We start from the raw sequence: 18636 nt of genomic DNA on the forward strand, positions 1-18636 counted from the left end.
GTTTATTTATCTGAATTATACGTCTTTGAAGGACTGTCCCTTCCACTGTAAACCAACTTTTACCCAGACTTGCCCTCCTGTATCCAGACTTGCCCTCCTGTTAAGAATCCCTTACGTTGTTTTGCATTTGTAGAGAAGTGGTATTCTGTTGCAGGCCTTGAATGTATCAGTTAGATACAGTGGCCTATTTATTGCCATACACAGCAGTTTTGAGCTGGCCTTGAAGCCAAATACAGCCTAAAGGTTCCTCAGGGCAAGGTTGACTGTGTAACTTGAGTGCCAAGATCATGAACTCCTGACTGCCACTGGATTTGATACTGAAACGTAGATCCAGGGCCATCCTTAATATATACACTAGATACAGCTATTTTGATGTGATCAGCTGCTGAAATTGTAGATGTGGAACTGGATGGAAACAATTTGAGGGACCTCTGAATTTCTGAAAGTAGATTGTTTGGACAGCTCAGACTGGAGAAATTGAGAATCAGGAAAGCTGAACGCTGATTCCCTTTTATTACTGGACTGAAAGCATGACAGCTAGATTTGGAGATTTATTTCCTTCTGTCTATAGAAATGACCACTTATTTTTCATCAGCTGTATGTATGTAACTATTCTGTTATCTTATGTGCCTTAGAAAAACATCATTTCAAAAATATAAGTGGTCTAAATAGTTTGCATAGTTATTTTTTCCCCAGAAAAATTCTGGACACGCAATGGAATCTTTACGTTAGTGTTTCTTGTAGGGGTTTATAGCTCCTAGAGTGGATTCAACGTACTCATTAGCTACAGCAGAAGAAAGTCTTCTGAGTTTGTCAAGAGATGTTGATCAGTTGCCTGAAGAGGTAGGTGCTGCCTTCGTAATTCCTAGCATTTGTGAAGAAATCTCTTGAGGCTTCATAACATTGAACATACATGCTGGGGTATTGCTTAGAAATTATTTTAAATCTATAGACTTCAGTGAAAGAATTCTGTCTATTCTGTAGTCTTTCTGGGGAGAGGGGTTAACCAGTTTGTGGAATTATTCAGCGAGCTACAACATTTTATGATGCTGTACAGGAGATTTACATGGTTTCTGTTGAAGTTCCAAAGCTTTTTGCAATATGATCGTTTAAGGCCCTAAAACTGAAGAGCTTTTCTTCTCACCGGTTCCAACAAGTGAAGCTTATTTAAAATAGTCACTGTTGAATACTCATCAAAAAGTCTTATATTTACGTCCCTGTATTTAAAATATTTTCAGCAGAATTGTATCTGTTGAAAAGTCCAACATTTATCTTCTTTATTCAGCTTTAACACCAGAAAATTTGTAAGTGGAGAGTTTTCAATAGTCTATGGCCATTACATTTCATTTGCTGTTCATGTGTACCTATCATTTGTTGAACATGTGCAACTAATTGAACTAGGCGCTTGCACTAGAAGCCTTGTTATTGCCAAGAGAAATTATCTTAAGGTACAAGAATTGATGTTTACAAGTATACACATACTTGTATACAAAGTAATAGCTATACAAAAGTAATAGCTTTGATAATTATGGTTTTATTAATTGTGAAAATAATTGATAAATCAGTTCTTCACCCATATCAGGGGCTGGAACTTTCAAAATAACAATGTTGCAGCATGAAAGCATCATATTGCTGAAGCAGCTAAATCTTCCTTGTTAAAAAATTAGTCTCCTCTGACAAAGTATTTTCACTATTGGAAAAAATTGTAAAAAGATGAGCAATTATCATTAATCAATGTTTTAACAAAATTATTAAGGTGTATCTCTGATTTTATTCTAGTCGTCTAGAATTTTGAGAAAAGCTTGGCTGCTTAACACAGTGACTCAGGAAACCAGGAGTAAAAGTAAAGAACTGAGTGGATTTATTGACACAGTACATACAGCCATCAAAGGTATCCTGCTTTTAAGATATTTCCACTTCTTTGCAGAATTTACAAGGGTGTTTCCTTTGTAGCTATTAAAGAACTGTTTACACAGAACACAAAAGTGCTGCAATTTCTCCAGAAAGTTCACATATCGCTTTATCAGTGGTATGACTAAATCTTTCACTCTCCTGTTTAGTACTTGCTGAAGTTGCAATGTCGCTAAATGAAACACTGGGCCTGGACCTCCCATTGTCAAATGTTACATCTCAGAGCCTGCAGGATGATATTTCAACCCTACTGAATGAACTGCGCAAGAAAGATTTTGTTCGATGGCACTATAATGCTGCCAGTCTCCTAAAGTAAGCCTATTCTATTGGGAACTTTGATTCACATGTTTGTACTATGCAGTATTGCTTTTTGGAGAGAGATCTGGAGAATCCTTGCTCTGTCGTAATAGATTGTGTTATGATAACTAGCTCAGATGGGGCTATTAAAACTCTGCATTTGGAGTTACGTTATTTGAAGATGTTTAGGCATCTCACGTGATGCCAGTAAAGTCAAATCCCTGTTTGTTTGGATGTGATACAATGATGCATTGCAGTAAGTGGAAAGACTCACTGATTTGATTCAGGTTTGGCCCAAATACACATCTTCTTGTGGATTGGAAACATAGTAAAACAGTCTCAGAGAGTTGCAAGCCCAAGATCTACTGAAGGATGTGGTAAAATATTGTCGATGTATCAACTAGATTTGCATATGAAACCAGGGCATTTTATTCAATGTCTGAGTCACTGCTTAGAATTCATTTTCATTGTCTCAATTTGCCTGCATTTAAAGGTTATTTTGAAACAGCTTTTGAATTCATTATTTACATCATTTTGCCAGACTTGCCAATCTAAAACAACAACTATTCCAATAGTCAGCAATATTTTTTTTCCACCTTCAAAAATATGAAGTACTGCCCTAGGCTAGCTCCCACTGACAGCTGTAAGAATCACAGAATCATAGAGGTTAAAAGGGACCTCTGGAGACCATCCAATCCCCTGCTAAAGCAAGTTCTCTGGGATAGGTTGCACAGAAAAGTGTCTGTTATAAGTATTGGCTTCAGGAGATAAAAATTAGCCCAAGAATATTTCTGATAATTTATCTTTTCTTTATTAAATCCTTTAAATTAGGAGTAGAATTGAATGTTTATATTGGTGGAATATCTGATTTCATTTGCTAGACTCCTGTGCTTTTCCTTATCCTTACCAGATATTAAACTGTACAGAAGTTAAATGGACATGAAAATGGACTAGAAGTGTACTGTTTATTCTTATACTTGTTGGGAACTTCAGATAACATTTTTGCACTTACAAAAACGTCTCAGTGTTCTGTTGCATACTAGGAAAAAGTTCTGACTTTCAGCATTAGCCTGAGCTGTTACACAAGGTATTTGTAAATTAAGTTTTTCAATTACAGACTGCCAAAATTCCTGAAAGTTCTGTAGCAGATTGAAGGAGAGAGTTAATAAGATTTATTAGATGTTCTGCAGAATTTATCATGCAGTGCAGCTGTAAATTCAAAACTGATTTAAATAAATAGCTTGACAGTGCATTTTTCAGGATGCAGAAGTTACCACGTGGCTGATAATGTAGTGATCTTGTGGTGACATATTGTTGAGCAACACTCTAAATGAAATCTCCAGGAAGTCTCCTCACATTTTGCTCTGTAAACCATTTGGAATACAATCCTTTTATTGCATAATGAAATAGAAGCCATTACTGCCTTGTAAAACACTTTTGTTCTTCTAACAGTTTAAAGTCTTCAGTGACTTCTGAGCTTAAGGACTTGGAACTGCTTGTTTTAAGAAATACATGCAAATACACATCTGCTGGGAAAAATAGAATGTAACATTGTAATATATGTATTCTGCTTTGGATGAGGATCATAGACTTGTTGAGAGACCTTGAAAGGCATAGACCTGTTGGAGCATGTCCAGGGAAAGGATGCAAAAACAATCCTTGGAATGGAACATCTCTCCTATGAGGACAGGCTGAGAGAGCTGAGGTTGTTCAGCCTGGAGAAGAGAAGGTTGAGATGATATCATATGGTGGTCTTTCAGTATCTAAAGGGGAACTGCAGGAAAGAAGAGCACAGGCTCTTTAGCAGGGTCTGTGGTGACAGAACACGGGGAAATGGTTTCAAGCTCAAAGAGGGTAGATTTAGGTTAGATGTAATTACAGTGAGGCTGGTGAGGCACTGGAACATGTTGCCCACTAATGTGGTGGATGCCCTGTCCCTGGAGACTTTCAAGGTGAGGCTGGATCAGGCCCTGGGCAACCTGATCTAGCTGTGGTGTCCCTGTTCATTGCAGGGGAGTTGGACCAGGTGGCCTTCAGAGGTCCCTTCTAGCTTTAAGGATTCTATGATTCTATCAGTATGGCTTGAAATCAGGTTAAAGGGGCAAATATTTATGTGAAAGTGTCATTTATAGGAGTTGCTGTGTGCAGCGTATGTGTGCAAAGAGAGACAGAGGAATAGACTTGCAGTGTCATTTTGAGACGATTTTCTTCAGTATTAGAAAACTTTCAAATGGATGCACGAATATTCCCAGATAGACCAAGAGATGTGATTTACAACTTTCTGATTTGAGGAGAGCGAGGGGGTTTTCATATCTTACCAATTTTAAGGGATAAGTATAAAGATTGCATTTCAGTGGTCATTTTAGTGATGAGTTTTTTTTTTTTTTTAATTTTATATTTACACTTTTCTAATCAACACATGCAATGCTTGTTAATGGTATTCCTTTCCTTCTCCCCCACACTGTCACCTTTTTGTTTGCTCAGACTGGTAAGTAGGCTGGTGTATGTATGCATGCTATTGTATGAAAAATTGTGGACTTCTGTAAGAAGGTGCATTTAAATTTATTTTGTATGATCCCCATGCCTGTCTGTCCTTTACCATGTGTTTATTTTTCACTTCCTCTCTTTGCCAGAGCTGCAGAAAATTTGTTGCTCCGGGTTCAGAAAGACTATCTGAAACCCCAGCAGGAGCTTGCTGAGCTGAAAAAAGATGCAAGCCAGCTCTTATCAAAACACAACAGCAAACTGCAAGGTGCCCAGGATCTGGTGAACGATGCACTTGCTGACATCAATGAGACAAATCGCTTGTTTCCTCTTATCTCTAGCAACCTGGCAGAGTTAAATGTAAGATGTTAAATGGACGATCTGTGTTGTTATGTAATAAATATGAAATATGAAATTTTGTTTGTAAGTTGATTTTAGCTTTTCAGAAAGCTGTACGCATTTAAGCGTCTTAATATATAAAATACATAGTGTCTTGAAAACTCAAAGGAAACCAGATTGTTGTTTGAAAACAAAAATAATGGTTATCTAATATATGCACTAGTTAACTTACAGGTCAATATTAAAAACAATGTTTTTTGCTATAGGAAAAAAAGCTGAATATAAAGGAAAATAAAGAAGTCTCAACCATGCTTATTAAAGAAGGAAAATTCCTAGTGAACGTTGCTGCTGCTCTTTCCCAAGATGTAAAGAACTCTACATCAGTAAGTTCTTAATTTTTTACATCCTGTTTGATACTGTCAAGTGTCTACTGGGGGGGAAAGAACAAAGGAAACCCTTCTGTTGTGCAGAACTTGGAGGTCCACCAGGATGAGCTACTCCAATGGAATACCAACTTGAGACACCATGTGGATGAGCTGGTGATGCAGATGTCTGTGAGAGGAGTGCTTGACCTGGTATACAGAGCTGAGGATCATGCTGCTCAGTTCCAAAGACTTGCAGATGCACTGGAGAGGTAAGAAACTCAAGGAAGTTGAAACTGGGAGAGGCCTCATTTATAATCCTATCACATTTAATTTAAATAAGTAGTAGTAGTAGCTTAATACACTAAGCGAAAGCAATCAGTTTTTATTCTCTCTTTCTTTTCAGCTATTTTTTGCCTTTAACGTAGCGTAGAGTATCTTTATGAAATGATATAGAGGGGGTTGATTAGTCTTGAATTTCATGTGGTTGACTTGCACAATAACTGGTGAGTTAAGTGCCCTGTGAATGTATCATAGTATGACTTGAAAAGCTTGTGTTCAGTGTATGAATACTTCTTTGACTATATATCTATAAATCTCATCAAGAAGCTATTTTTGCTATGCCTTCATTATTGTTGCTTTCAAAGCATCTTGCAGAAATGAGTGGGTTGCAATCCCAAATGCACTCTTAGAATTTATTTCAGTGGAAATACTCTGTCACAGGAATACTTCTAGAACTGTTGCTCATTTGTCTAATAAAATCACCAGAGCTGTGTTTTAAAGTTTAAATTTGATTAGATTGAAAAATTTACGCATATTTTAAGCTTGAGAACAGAAAATTTTACTTTGAGTAATGTTGAGTAACTGCTGGTTTTACTGTATCCAGACAAATTAAATAAAATGACATTTGATATGGAGTAGTGTTCAGATACTCATATTTCCTTCTAGGTTCTATATTTCTCTGTGTTGCTTTTGAGCTCCAGGTAGGAACATGTTTACGTTCTGTTATGTTTACATAATCTGATTTGTTTGTTCTTCATGGAAAATGTTATCTGTGGCTAAACTGATATATAAATTGAAAAACTAACCATCATCAACAACAACAAAATTAAATATTTAAGTTTTCTGGTAATTTGGATTTTTTTTCAGTTCAAAATAGAGGACTAAAAGCCCTTTTTGCAGTCCTTGGGAAGGATGCAATCTTTTTTTCAGAGTGCATCCTGAATTCTAAAAGGTTGCTGTGCATGGTGTAATATGCACATGTAACTGCACATGGAACTTATTGCTTGACTATTGCTTGTTTCACAAAAATGGTATTATTTGTTAATTTTTTTACTTAGTGGCCTCTCAAAAGTAAAAGATGTGACTTTGAATGCAACAGCTGCTGTCTACACCCACTCCAGTGTTAAAAATGTGATTGAAAGGACAGAGAGTTTGGCAGATGATGCATCTAGGGTTATGAATGGCCCTTTGGATTTAGTAAGTATTGATATTAGCATCTTCACTTCCTTATTGTTCTCATTTTGGAATATTTGTTCTGTGGGTGTTTTCACTTGCTGGAATCTGGATCATCCTGATGGAGACAGCCTGTCCTGCCTGCTGATATATAATGTATCCTGAATCTGTGCTGTAAGGCAGTAAGGATACCAGATTTCATGTTCTGTTTGTCTCGATTTCCTCTTTACCACTTTTGTTTTTATACATGTGATGCACATTTAACTGGACTGGATATGATTCTGTGTGTTTTTGCCATCAGTCATCCAACTTGCATTTCATAGGATCATAAAATGATTTGGTTTGGAAGGAACCTTTAAGATTATCTACTTCTAACCCCTCTGCTATAGGCAGGGACATCTCCCACTAGAGGAGACTTCCCAGAAGAAGTGTGTCATTTCTGTATGACTTAAGCTCCCTGTCCTTTGTGTGCTCCCTTTTACCTTTAGAGTTAATTAGCATCTTCTATTCATCTTGTCTCTATTCCACTTCTAAGTATTCACAACCCCTGTTTTGCTTAGTTTAGAGTATTCAATAACAAAATGTATTTTATATCACATCTTCCATTCTCCTGCCTTGCAAAATTATCAGGTTGTTATTATAACACTAGATTACAAAAACCAGATCAGTGAGTTACCTAACCTGTTACTGTACGTGTTTCCCTCCCTTTATCTCTACATTTTTTTATGATTGTAAACCCAAGGAAAGAATTGGCTGTGTTTTACATTTGTCATTACAATATTGCCGGAGAGACAAATACATGATATTGCATTCACGTGATAGTGATCAAAATAGTCAGAATTATGTGCTTGTTTATTATTTCATCACATGCTGTCATATACACAGCATGAGCCCTCCTAAGCATTTTTTCAGATTTTCCAGATGGATAAACGGATTAAAAGAACGCTTTAAGACTGGAATTTTCAAATATCTTAAAAGGGCTTAGTGCTGAGAATTTGGCTTTAGAACTGGAACTAAAACTAGCAATGTTTCAAAAGGTAACAGAAAATTAGTAGCACTGTTCAGACTGGAATTTGGCAGGTTTTATTTTCAATATCATGCTCTTGAGCAAAACATTACGACTTTTTTATTTATTCTTAGCAAGGTAATAAATAGGTTATTATAGAAGTGGTGAGAATGTTCAGTAACTCACATTAGATGTCCATAGGCATGTCAGTGTCTTCAGTTGAACTTCTGTCAATGGATTTCTGCTTTTTTTTTCTTCAGCCAGAAGAATCTCTCAGTCTTCTTGGCAAAGACACTCTGCAGCTTAGCTCCAAAGTTCAGAATGAAGCTAAAAATCTGAAGAAAAAAAGTAACGGTTAGTTCTTTAGAGTTCACATTTACTGCTTCTCTTTCCTTTTCCATAGCTTGTCCTATGGTAGATTCATTTTTTTCCAAATGGCCTTAAACTAAAAGAGAATATTATATATAAATACGCATACATTTTTGTACTATTGAAATTGATGTTGTATTCAGGACTCATATATTCTTACAAAAAAACATGTAAAATATAATTTTGCTTGGTAAACATTTAAAAATTTGACTTTTACTATACCTTCTTTGTCTCCAAGTAATGCTTTCTTTAGATGGCTGTTTTTCTGAATGCTGTGAATGTGAAGGCAGTAGGGATTGCACAGCAGGTGAAGGACAAACATAAGTCTTCAAGAAATATGTTCATTCAGTTTGATTTAATAAATCATGGATTACACAGTTCTGTAGGGTGATGTACTTAAATCATAATAATTTTTTTCCTGTTTCTTCTATATAGCTGAAATATAATAACAAGCTGCATTTTTTCCTTCTGTCTGTAAACAGTGCCTTTTGGACCAGAGTCCCTCTATAAATTATGATATCCTTTCAGTTTGTTATCACTCCAAAAAGCTTTTGAGTCTGCACCATGGAAGTGCTAAATGTTTTGAACACAGACTTTGTTTAGAAGCAGACTCCGACTCTAAGGGAAGTTTTGAATAAAATTGGACAGAACGTGAATGGTTCAAAGAGATAAATTGTAACCATAAAATGATCTTTGCTCTTGATATCAAAAGTTTTACACAAATATATACATCTTACATAATTCAGATGAACTGAATACACACTTTTTTTTTTTATTCTGTGTGCTTTTATTTTTAGTGAGAGGATTCTACAAGCATCTCAAAAATAATTAAAAGAAAAATATCTTGAATGGCTCCTGTTGTATTTCAAGAAAAATGTCAAGAACATCATAGAAATTATAAGGGTTCACCATCTTTGAATAATTTTAATTTATAAGTCTGTCCTGACTATATTTCTGGTTTGAATTTGCCAGAAGGGATAACTTTGCACGATACAGTGCCCACAGGACCTTATCTGAACTTATTGCATTCAGTTTACATTTCTGTTTTTAAAATGCATTTTTTGTTAAAGAAGACAAAAAAGTTCCATGTGCTTACATAAGTGAATGTTTATTATCTCTGTATGTAGGACTCATGTGGATTGTATCTTTTTTTTAGTGCACAGAAAAATCAGTTATTTCTTCCAACAGGCCTTTTATCTGGATTGAATGGATTGAGCAAAAAAGTAGAAAAGATTCAGGAAAGTACCGTTAAAATTGTCAACCAGCTTAATGATTCCCTATTGGTGCTGAAAGCGTTGCCTAATGGTAAGTGAAATCAGTATTTATATACTTCTTATTGCAGAACATTCTAGTACAATCATGATATAGTCTTGTTTATCATCTGATGGGAGACACATAAGCAATAAACTAGACCGGAGACTCTTTTAGCCTCCTGCCTAGCAAAGAATGTTCTCTGTTTTTTACTAAGCCCATAAAACATAACTGTGTTTTGATATAAGGCCCATAGTCTGATTCTCATTTTACCCTGCTGTAAATCAGATCGGGATCTGAAAGCAACGGAATTACACTGGTATGAGAAGAGAATGAAGTCGTAGAATATTTAACCGCACGTGGGGAGAAACTCTTAGATGAACCTGTGAGGTTTTGCTTTCTTTTAATAGCTTGTTTCAAAATTGTTTGTATTGTGCTATGAAACTTATCTGTATCTAAATGTTTTCTTATTGTAAATGCTGACTTCATTTACCAAATTAAATGTCCTTTCTGTGTATATCCAAAACAAAACAAATCCTTTAAAAAAAAACAAAACAAAACAATATTTTAAATAAAGGAAAGACCTAGAGTTTGTGAAATTTAATTAAAAAAACATCTTTTGTATTGTGAAGAGAGAAGGGTATGATATACTTTACCAACAGTATTTGTTGTTTAAAGAGTAGAAGAAACATCATAAAGGCCTCCTGCACTGGTTTTATTTTATGACCAGATTAGAATATTAAGATCTAAAATACCTATTTTGTAGCTCAAGCTCTCAACTTGCACTAAAGAATGATAAAATTACGCTGAGTATTATTTGCAGGATGCTATTTGACATAAAGTCACACACTGTCAATTAAAGTATTGTTAAAATCTTAGGATGGGTCTCCTTAACTCACAGGTTAACATTGTTCAATTTCAGTTTTGATTTATTTCTTGAAATTGTCAATTTTTTATCTGGACAGAGATTAATGGATGGTGGTGTTGACCTCTGCCTTGGGTACTGGATTCCTACAGACCTAAACACAGTCTTCTGTGCCAGCTGAGTCCCACTATTCCTGGAATAGGAAGCGTAAGGGACAGGCTGAGAATGGGAGCGATGTCTTACTGTATACATGCTCATGGCCCAAAGCAGAGTGCAACAGACCTGCCTGTTTTATTGTACACTATTATTTATATATGTATGTATTGTTTTATATATGTATATATATGTATGTATTACTATTGTGTGTCTGCATGTTACACTGATAATTATATCCATTTCTGTATTACCAGGTTGGGAACATTTACTGTGTTTTTAGTTCAGGACCATAGCTATGTCCATTTCTCAGCTTACTAACTGAGTAAGAGAAGTTGCAGCAACCTACTCCAGAACTCCAGTTTCACAGAAGTTAAAATTCCTACACTGTGAGACATGGGGCATTCAACAGCTAGGCTAAGTTAGATCATGGTCAGTCTTGGTTTGGAGCTCCCCTCACAGACTGAATATACAAAGAACTGGAAACATAAATCTTAGTATGGAAGGAATGCAACTGGCAGCATTTCTAATGCTCTGATTATGTAAATAACTGTGTTGTTATTAAACAGGTCAAGCATTTATTTGAAAGCTGTGACTTCTTTAATCTGTGAACTGCCACTGTTTTTCAGTTACAAGGAAATACATGCTGGAGGTGAAAGAGCTCGCTGTGTCTGCAAACATCAGCACTATGGTGGGTTTAAGCCACTTTGGGGATTTCAGTCAAAAGCTGCTGAATGCTTCATCTACATTGTCCCAAGTTAATGGCACATTGAGGAAAACCAGTGAGCTTATAATTGATTCATCAAAAGCTGGTAGGTTTACTGCTTCATTGCTCTCTAGAAATGTCACTGCTTGCAGAAGTAGTACTAATATTCAAGTTTAATAGGCATTAAATATAAATCTGATAGACTGAAATATTCCTCCTAATTCAATAAAAATGTGCTTACTTTTCAATAGATCACTAGAGGAGTCTCATGGAATGCCTTTAAGTAGGCACATTCTTTACTGATGTTTAAAATTGCGAAAAAAAGAAAAAATTAGAAACAGGCCCCCTTGGTTAAGGATTTTAGCGTTTCTTTTCCAATCTACCTCAATATTTCACTTATGTTTTGGCAGCAATCACAGCTGAAAAACACGTTAAAGAAATTGAAGCACAAGCGAGTCTTTTACTTGATAGACTGAAACCTCTGAAAATGCTAGAAGAGAATCTGAGCAGAAATTTGTCTGAAATTAAAGAGCTTATCAGTCAAGCCCGGAAACAAGCAGCATCTGTAAGTACCATCACTGCAGATTTAACTGGCTTCACTTTCACCTTTAAAACAGAAAGTTGTTTGAGATTAAGAGCGTAAAATTTACCTTGAAGGTATGTGGTTGTTCTGGGATCTCACTGAAGTTGTAGAGCACTGACTGATACTAAAATCATTACTTGCAGGGCTGTTGGTGTATTTTATAGTTCTAGCCTCATGTTTCCTCTATCACTTGTGAGTTTTTCTGAAGGCAGTAACATTATTTTTAATATTTTTATTTTTTTCTGTTTCCTTTTGTTTCTTGTTAAAATAATGGAATGCAAAGTGTTGGAAATCATTCATGGAGATGCTTAGTGAGAAAGAGACAGGTGAAGAGACGGAGCTGCCATGTGTTTAGGACAAGATGTTAATTTCCAGGCTTATTTTAGAGACTGATGTGAAAAGCATCCATGCATCATCAAGTCTAATTACAATTTTTTTAATAAGAATGTGGATTCTGTCAGTAAATATTTGCCATGTATCCCCTACCATGTTGTTGTCTTTGCAAGAAGTTGCTGTGCATCCAGAATACTTGGAGACAAATAACATTAATTTTTTAAAGATATGCTTCCTCTTTAAAAACAATGAAAGTACTATGGACCTCAGTGAAATGTGAGAAAGATATAAAATTGACTTCACACTCAGTAACTTCTAATATGTCTTTGACTTTAATGTGGGCATGTTCTGTAACTTTTAGGGAAGTGGGTTTTTGTTTTTTTTTTTTTTTTTTTGGAAAAAAACCCGCTTTCAGTTCTTTCTGAAATCTTAATTTTATGGTTATTGTATCTTTGTTACAGTCTGTTGAAGCTTAATGAATCCAGTGTAGAACAGAAGGAGTATTGCAAACTATAGAGGTTTCTAGAAGGATGAAAAGAAATATAAGCAAAACTTTCTTTACATTTCTGAGAGTTCATTTTGATGTTTTGTGGATATCTTTTTTTTCTAAGTTAAAGTTTACTAGACAAGAGAAAGTTTATGTATCCATCTCACACATCTGCACACACGTGCATTATGTATTTAGTTACTACAGGTGTGTTCAATGAATTGGATGAAATTAAGTCTTCTCTGTCGTTACATGATCCAGCTCCTTGGTGTGTCTTTATAATCTGATATTATTACACTGGCTTTTACTCATATGTGGGTTTCTGACACAAGATTTATTGTTATTTTCTGTGGTATTTTGGATAGCTTTGTCTAATGCCCTCAGTTTTTGTAATTGGATAAGTGAGTATTTCTTCTCAATTTCTGTATCTTTTTTCATAAGAGATTAAGATCTAACCCCCGTAATAATACTTTGGTCACATAAAAGTATCTGAAGAAATCTCTTGCACTGGTTGGTGAGAAAGTACATATTCTAGAAACATGTACTCTGTACACTGAGGCTTGTTTAGATTCCATTTCATCCTTTCAGATTAAAGTTGCAGTATCAGCAGACAGAGATTGCGTTCGTGCCTACCAACCCCAGATTTCATCTACGAATTACAACTCTTTAACCCTTAATGTGAAAACTACAGAACCAGATAACCTCCTTTTCTACCTGGGTAGCAATGGAAAGGTAAGTTTCCTATATGCATTCATTGAAGTTGATGGTAGTCAAACACTTAGATGATCATATGTGTATCATTTCTTTTTTCTACTTGACTTCAAACTAAGTACCTAAATGAGGCTTTAGATGGTTCCACAGAGATCCTCACAGGTAGAGAATAAAAACACCTGATTTGTTAGCTTGCTTCTTAGGCATGCAAGGAATCTCTACTTTCCTTTTTCCATTCTGTACTTTAACTCATGGAGCATAACACTGTGTGATGCTTTTGTATAGCTTGCTGGAGTACATCAAGCATTTTGCCTGTTATCGCAAAGAAAGAATTTGACTTTGGCCCTTATGCATCCACACAGCTAAAGGAACATGATAGTGGAGTGTCACATTGCCTCCCTCTTCCTTCCCTCTATACTTCTAATAAATACACAGCTGTGTGCACGTGTTAGTACTTTTTCACAGACTGATAATACTTTTTCAAACAGACAGGTAGGTCTGTTTGCATGAACACAGGTATTTATACCTGTCTACACGTGTGCGTGCAAACACTGTGTCACATCTTGATGTGTCTATAAAAAAGATATTCAGTTAGCTATATATGAGCTGATTTTTTTTATTTCATTATGTGTTTTTCTTTCACTCATCTTCTTTTGCTAAAACTATTCATTAGGGATTTCACTTAAAGTAAACTCCAGTGATGTAGGAATGGGAATTTAGACTCTAGAAGTTACATGTTAGAATTAAATGCACAAAACAGAAACATGTTCAATGTGATGTATTACAATAAGGACTGCTTTTTTTCAGGCAGACTTCCTTGCTGTGGAGATGCGACGTGGTAAGGTGGCTCTTCTTTGGGATTTGGGCTCAGGATCAACAAGAGTAGAATACCCTGATTTTCAAATTGACAACAACAAATGGCACAGAATACATGCAACCAGGTAATTAAAGGGTAAATTGTATACATACTGAAGGTCTGAAGGGGCAATCAGAAATAAGTTCAGCGGAAACCGAATGTATTTTTAAAATAAGATCACTGTATTATAGAAACATCATAAACCACACAAACTATCTGCTGAGTTTTTCAGTAACAAGATGTTTGCTGTTCTTAAAAAGTTGATAGAATGCACTGATTAAGCTGGATGATTTCTAAGACCATTTATTATTTGTAATTGATAGGTTTGGAAAAACAGGTACACTCAGCATAGAGGAAATGAACTCCAATCAGAAGTCTTCACCTAAATCTGCAACCTCTCCGGGAACAGCTAGCATACTAGATGCTAACAAATCAACGCTAATGTTTATCGGAGGACTTGGAGGGCAAATTAAGGTTGGCATTCTGTGAAATGTTTTTATCATGTTTAAATACACCTTTCATTTAGTAATAATTGCATATATTGGCTACGTCATAAAGAAATGCCAGGCAAACTGAACATAAGGCGAAGATGCTATAACAATGTTCTTTAGTAATATGAAGTTAATTTTGCCTGGGAATTTTTACCTAAATTTTTCATCAGGGCGGGCAGTGCGTACATATATGATGCACAGATATTGTACATTTAATTTTTTTTGTTGTTGCTGTTCTTCTATGGCTTCTTCTAGATTGCCATTTTTTTATGCAATAAAGATTGTAAGTAGGTCAAGGCTGTAGTTACTTAACTTGCTGCAGAACAGATCTATTATGTTTTAAATGATAGTTGTTTACAATTATGTTAAAATATGTTCTTTTATGACTTGTAGCTAACAAATTTAGAGTTGAATGGAAAAAAACCTAAAATTTAGCTGTTTAATTTTCAGGGTACTTAACATTAGTTGTATTCATGAAGTATTTCTTTTTTTGCAGAAGTCACCTGCTGTTAAAGTAACACATTTTAAAGGGTGCATGGGAGAAGCATCCCTGAATGGAAAATCTATCGGTCTTTGGAACTACATAGAAAGGGAGGGCAAGTGCAGCGGATGTTTTGGAAGGTATTTTTGTCTTGCTCTTTTCTTTTTAAATAGATTTAGTCTTTTATATGTATAACATATATTTCTGATCCAGATAAAAATGGTGAACTCAAAGTGCAATGTTACATTGATCATTAACTTACAGTTCTGTAAATGTTAATCTGGATGTGTCAGTAGTGTCAAATAATTTAACTGCATGAAATTTTATTGTTTATTAATGCCTACTTTTTCAGAAGAGTTCTATGGCTGTGGTCTGCTCTGTGCAGCAAAAGTTGGGAACTGCCTGTAAACCAAAGTGTTCTGGAATATTTTCTTTCCAGTAATGCAGAGCGAGATAAAATTGTTATTTTTTCAGTTAAATTGTAAAGCACTCTTATTAAAAGTCCATAGCAAAATTGTAGCCACTCAGCTTATTACCATTCCTGTAATCATTGTGAAAGGAGATTGCTGTCAATTCTGTTTTTATATTTAAGGAACTGCAAAGAAATATGCTTGACTGTATTCCCTTTAGCGGAATGTTTCATGTAGAAACAGCAGAGGGTGCTGCTTGATTGTATGTGATATTCCCAAGAAGTACTATAGTACAGGAAAAGAGGCTAATAGAAATTTATTATAAGTGCAATTACATAAAGCTTTTTTTATAAATGTATGACATGTCTAAAGTTAGAGGGTGTCATAATTTCTTTCCCTTAAGAGATTGTTGTTTTCCTTTCATATATCAGAGAAGAACATTTTTTATCCTGTGTACATCCTTCCCCATGGCGAAATTACTCTTGATATTCTATAATGAAAGTGGTCTTTGGTTGGAATCCTTCAGTTATTTATAACACCAAGCTTCAAATTGCTTTTCACATTTCCTAATCACCCTGCCTAGGGCCTGCACCAGCTGATCAAACTTTTCTTATTTTATATTAAAATGACTGGAAGAACACAAATCCTCAGCTAACGTTTTAGCTTTTTTTTTTTTTTTTTCCAATTCCATAGCCCACAGGATGAAGACACTTCATTTCATTTTGATGGCAGAGGATACTCAGTTGTTGAGAAGGCACTTCGCTCAACAGTGACTCAGATAATAATATTCTTCAGCACCTTTTCACCTAATGGGCTACTTCTGTATCTTGCTTCAAATGGCACTGTAAGGAAAAGGATCACTCTTAGGCTGTCGGAAACTGTGTTTAGATCACTTCATAACTCCTTACTTTCTCCTATGTCCACTTTCAATTTACATTTATTAAAACAAGTTATCATCTTTACGCTGATTATCACCTGTGATGGATGCCGTGAGTAAAAGAACAAAAAACAGAGGTTAAGGTTATGCCTTAGAACAAATATTAACATGTAATGGAATATTTACATGCAGTGAAAATAATTATTCATTTATTTCAATCCTGAGAGTAAAATTAAGGATAGTTTAACTAAAAACAAGATCAAGAAGCAGCAGGGATGACAAACTAGTTTTTTCTTTTTCCTGCTGGAGAAACCTTGACAGGATGTAAAATCTTTTGGAACTGAACTTACAGAAGAATATATTATTGAATAGTCTTATTGAATTAAATCCATGAGATGTGAATTCAGCAAACTGAAATAAAAATCTCAGCTTCCAACAACAGCATAAGCTAGTCCCATCTCCAGATCTTCATTGTCATGTCATGCAGTTTACCACCTACTTTTCCTGGAGGACAAAGCTTTGTTCAGATACAAATTGTTCTGGAGGCACTACATAATTCATTTGATTCATTATGTACTCACTGCCTGAATACATTGCACAATGATACGTGACTTAAATTTTACAGTGTAGAGAGGGCACTTCTAGAATGAAACACTTTTTTTTTTTTTTTTACTTCTGTTGATGTGAATAAACACGTAGAATCTATTTGCATCTTGCAGAAATAACATTACATCGTTTTGTTATTATGCTAACAGTGAAATCAAATTACTCTCAATCAAAAACAAAAAAATCAATTGTGACATTTGTTGTTTAAACTTTTGCCTGCTAAGCAATCCAGCCTGCTGATTCATTTAAGTAAGAACAACAATAAAACAAAACAAAGGATATAAATCCTTTTGTGGTACGTGGAATTTAATTTTCCTAAACATAGCAAAGATGGGCCTAAGAAATAGTCTACAGGAGTTACCAACCCTTTTTCATACACTAGGCCATATCTCCTAAATATGCATATTTCTGGAAGATTTTTGCTTCCTGTAATTGAATTGGTTTTTTTTTTTTTCCTTTTTTTTTCTTTCTTTTTTTTCTTCTAGAGAGATTTCTTGTCCCTTGAGCTTGTTGATGGCAAAGTGAGACTGACTGTTGATCTAGGTTCAGGACCTCTTGCTCTGACAACAGAAAATCGTTACAACAACGGAACGTGGTATAAAATTTCATTCAGTCGGAACAAGAAGCAAGGTAAGCTACAGGCTGAATAAACGGGTCTCTTCCATTTACAATCAGAAATACCTAGGGGTTTCAGAAGAAGCATCACCACAACCAAATCTGGACGCTTACAGAATTTCTTTAGCTGCAGCTTCTGTATTTCTTCACTGAAGTAAGACAGGAGAAAGACAGCAATGAAAATCTAGTGCTAGATTTGCCACATCTTATAAAGAACAGGTAGTGCAGCAGCTGCCAGAACACATATATTAATAGCCCTTAAATAGTGAGAAATCTTTGTCTAAGTCTATATATTAGGGAGCATGTGTTTTGCATTTCTTATAGTAAATTGTACAACAATTTGGGGGCCCATGATTGGAAAGTAATGCATTACAAGGAAAGTAATGCATTACAAGTGATATATGTGAATAACTATAACATATTCTCAGATTTATCTTTTCCTGTAGACTTTTCCAGATTTGATTTTGGCAGAGAGAAGTAAATGAGAATAGCAGAACAGCTGGAACTGCAATACATGTAGTCACTCTAATAATAAGAAGATTGTCTATACGCGTTTGACTCAATGAGTACATTTTCCTTTATTAGAAACAAGATTGCCAAAATGGAAGAATGCGTGTTAGTATCCTTCTCTAGATCTCTACTCTTTTCTTTGCAGGAATGCTGGCAGTCATGGATGCATATAATATTAATTACAAAGAAACCAAGCAAGGAGAAGCGCCTGGGGTTGCCTCAGACTTGAATCGCTCTGATAAGGACCCAATCTTCATTGGTGGGCTGCCAAGATCAAGGGCTGTGAGGTAAAGTGTGCATTCACTTCTCTTCCTTTGCTAAGACACCTGTAAGCAGAGAGGACTTTAAAAAAATCTGATATCCCACTGACATTAGTTGAAATCAGTGAAGTTTGAAGCCTTACTTCAGACTTGATTATCTGTTCCTCACCTTTAGGCTCTACTATGGGGCTTTTCACAATAGTTTGGAAAGAGAACTG

At 35.4% G+C, this 18636-nt stretch overlaps 1 protein-coding gene across 5 annotated transcripts in view; it reads left to right on the plus strand.

The window, feature by feature from the left end:
• The window catches only part of LAMA1 (laminin subunit alpha 1), a 101725-nt gene that overhangs the window by 67905 nt on the left and 15184 nt on the right, over positions 1-18636 (plus strand). For all 5 annotated transcript variants that reach the window (XM_031588936.2, XM_090137392.1, XM_031588937.2 and 2 more), the window contains 18 exons: positions 745-843; positions 1780-1891; positions 2061-2223; positions 4842-5052; positions 5298-5414; positions 5502-5665; positions 6734-6872; positions 8115-8208; positions 9412-9528; positions 11122-11304; positions 11609-11763; positions 13190-13333; positions 14120-14253; positions 14492-14642; positions 15156-15280; positions 16244-16394; positions 17519-17663; positions 18304-18445. In XM_031588936.2, the coding sequence (XP_031444796.2) occupies positions 745-843; positions 1780-1891; positions 2061-2223; positions 4842-5052; positions 5298-5414; positions 5502-5665; positions 6734-6872; positions 8115-8208; positions 9412-9528; positions 11122-11304; positions 11609-11763; positions 13190-13333; positions 14120-14253; positions 14492-14642; positions 15156-15280; positions 16244-16394; positions 17519-17663; positions 18304-18445 (2546 nt within the window). The remainder of the gene's footprint in view (positions 1-744; positions 844-1779; positions 1892-2060; positions 2224-4841; positions 5053-5297; positions 5415-5501; positions 5666-6733; positions 6873-8114; positions 8209-9411; positions 9529-11121; positions 11305-11608; positions 11764-13189; positions 13334-14119; positions 14254-14491; positions 14643-15155; positions 15281-16243; positions 16395-17518; positions 17664-18303; positions 18446-18636) is intronic.

This window comes from Phasianus colchicus, chromosome 3, assembly GCF_987193195.1.
Source record: "Phasianus colchicus chromosome 3, bPhaCol1.hap1.1, whole genome shotgun sequence".
Taxonomy (NCBI): domain Eukaryota; kingdom Metazoa; phylum Chordata; class Aves; order Galliformes; family Phasianidae; genus Phasianus; species Phasianus colchicus.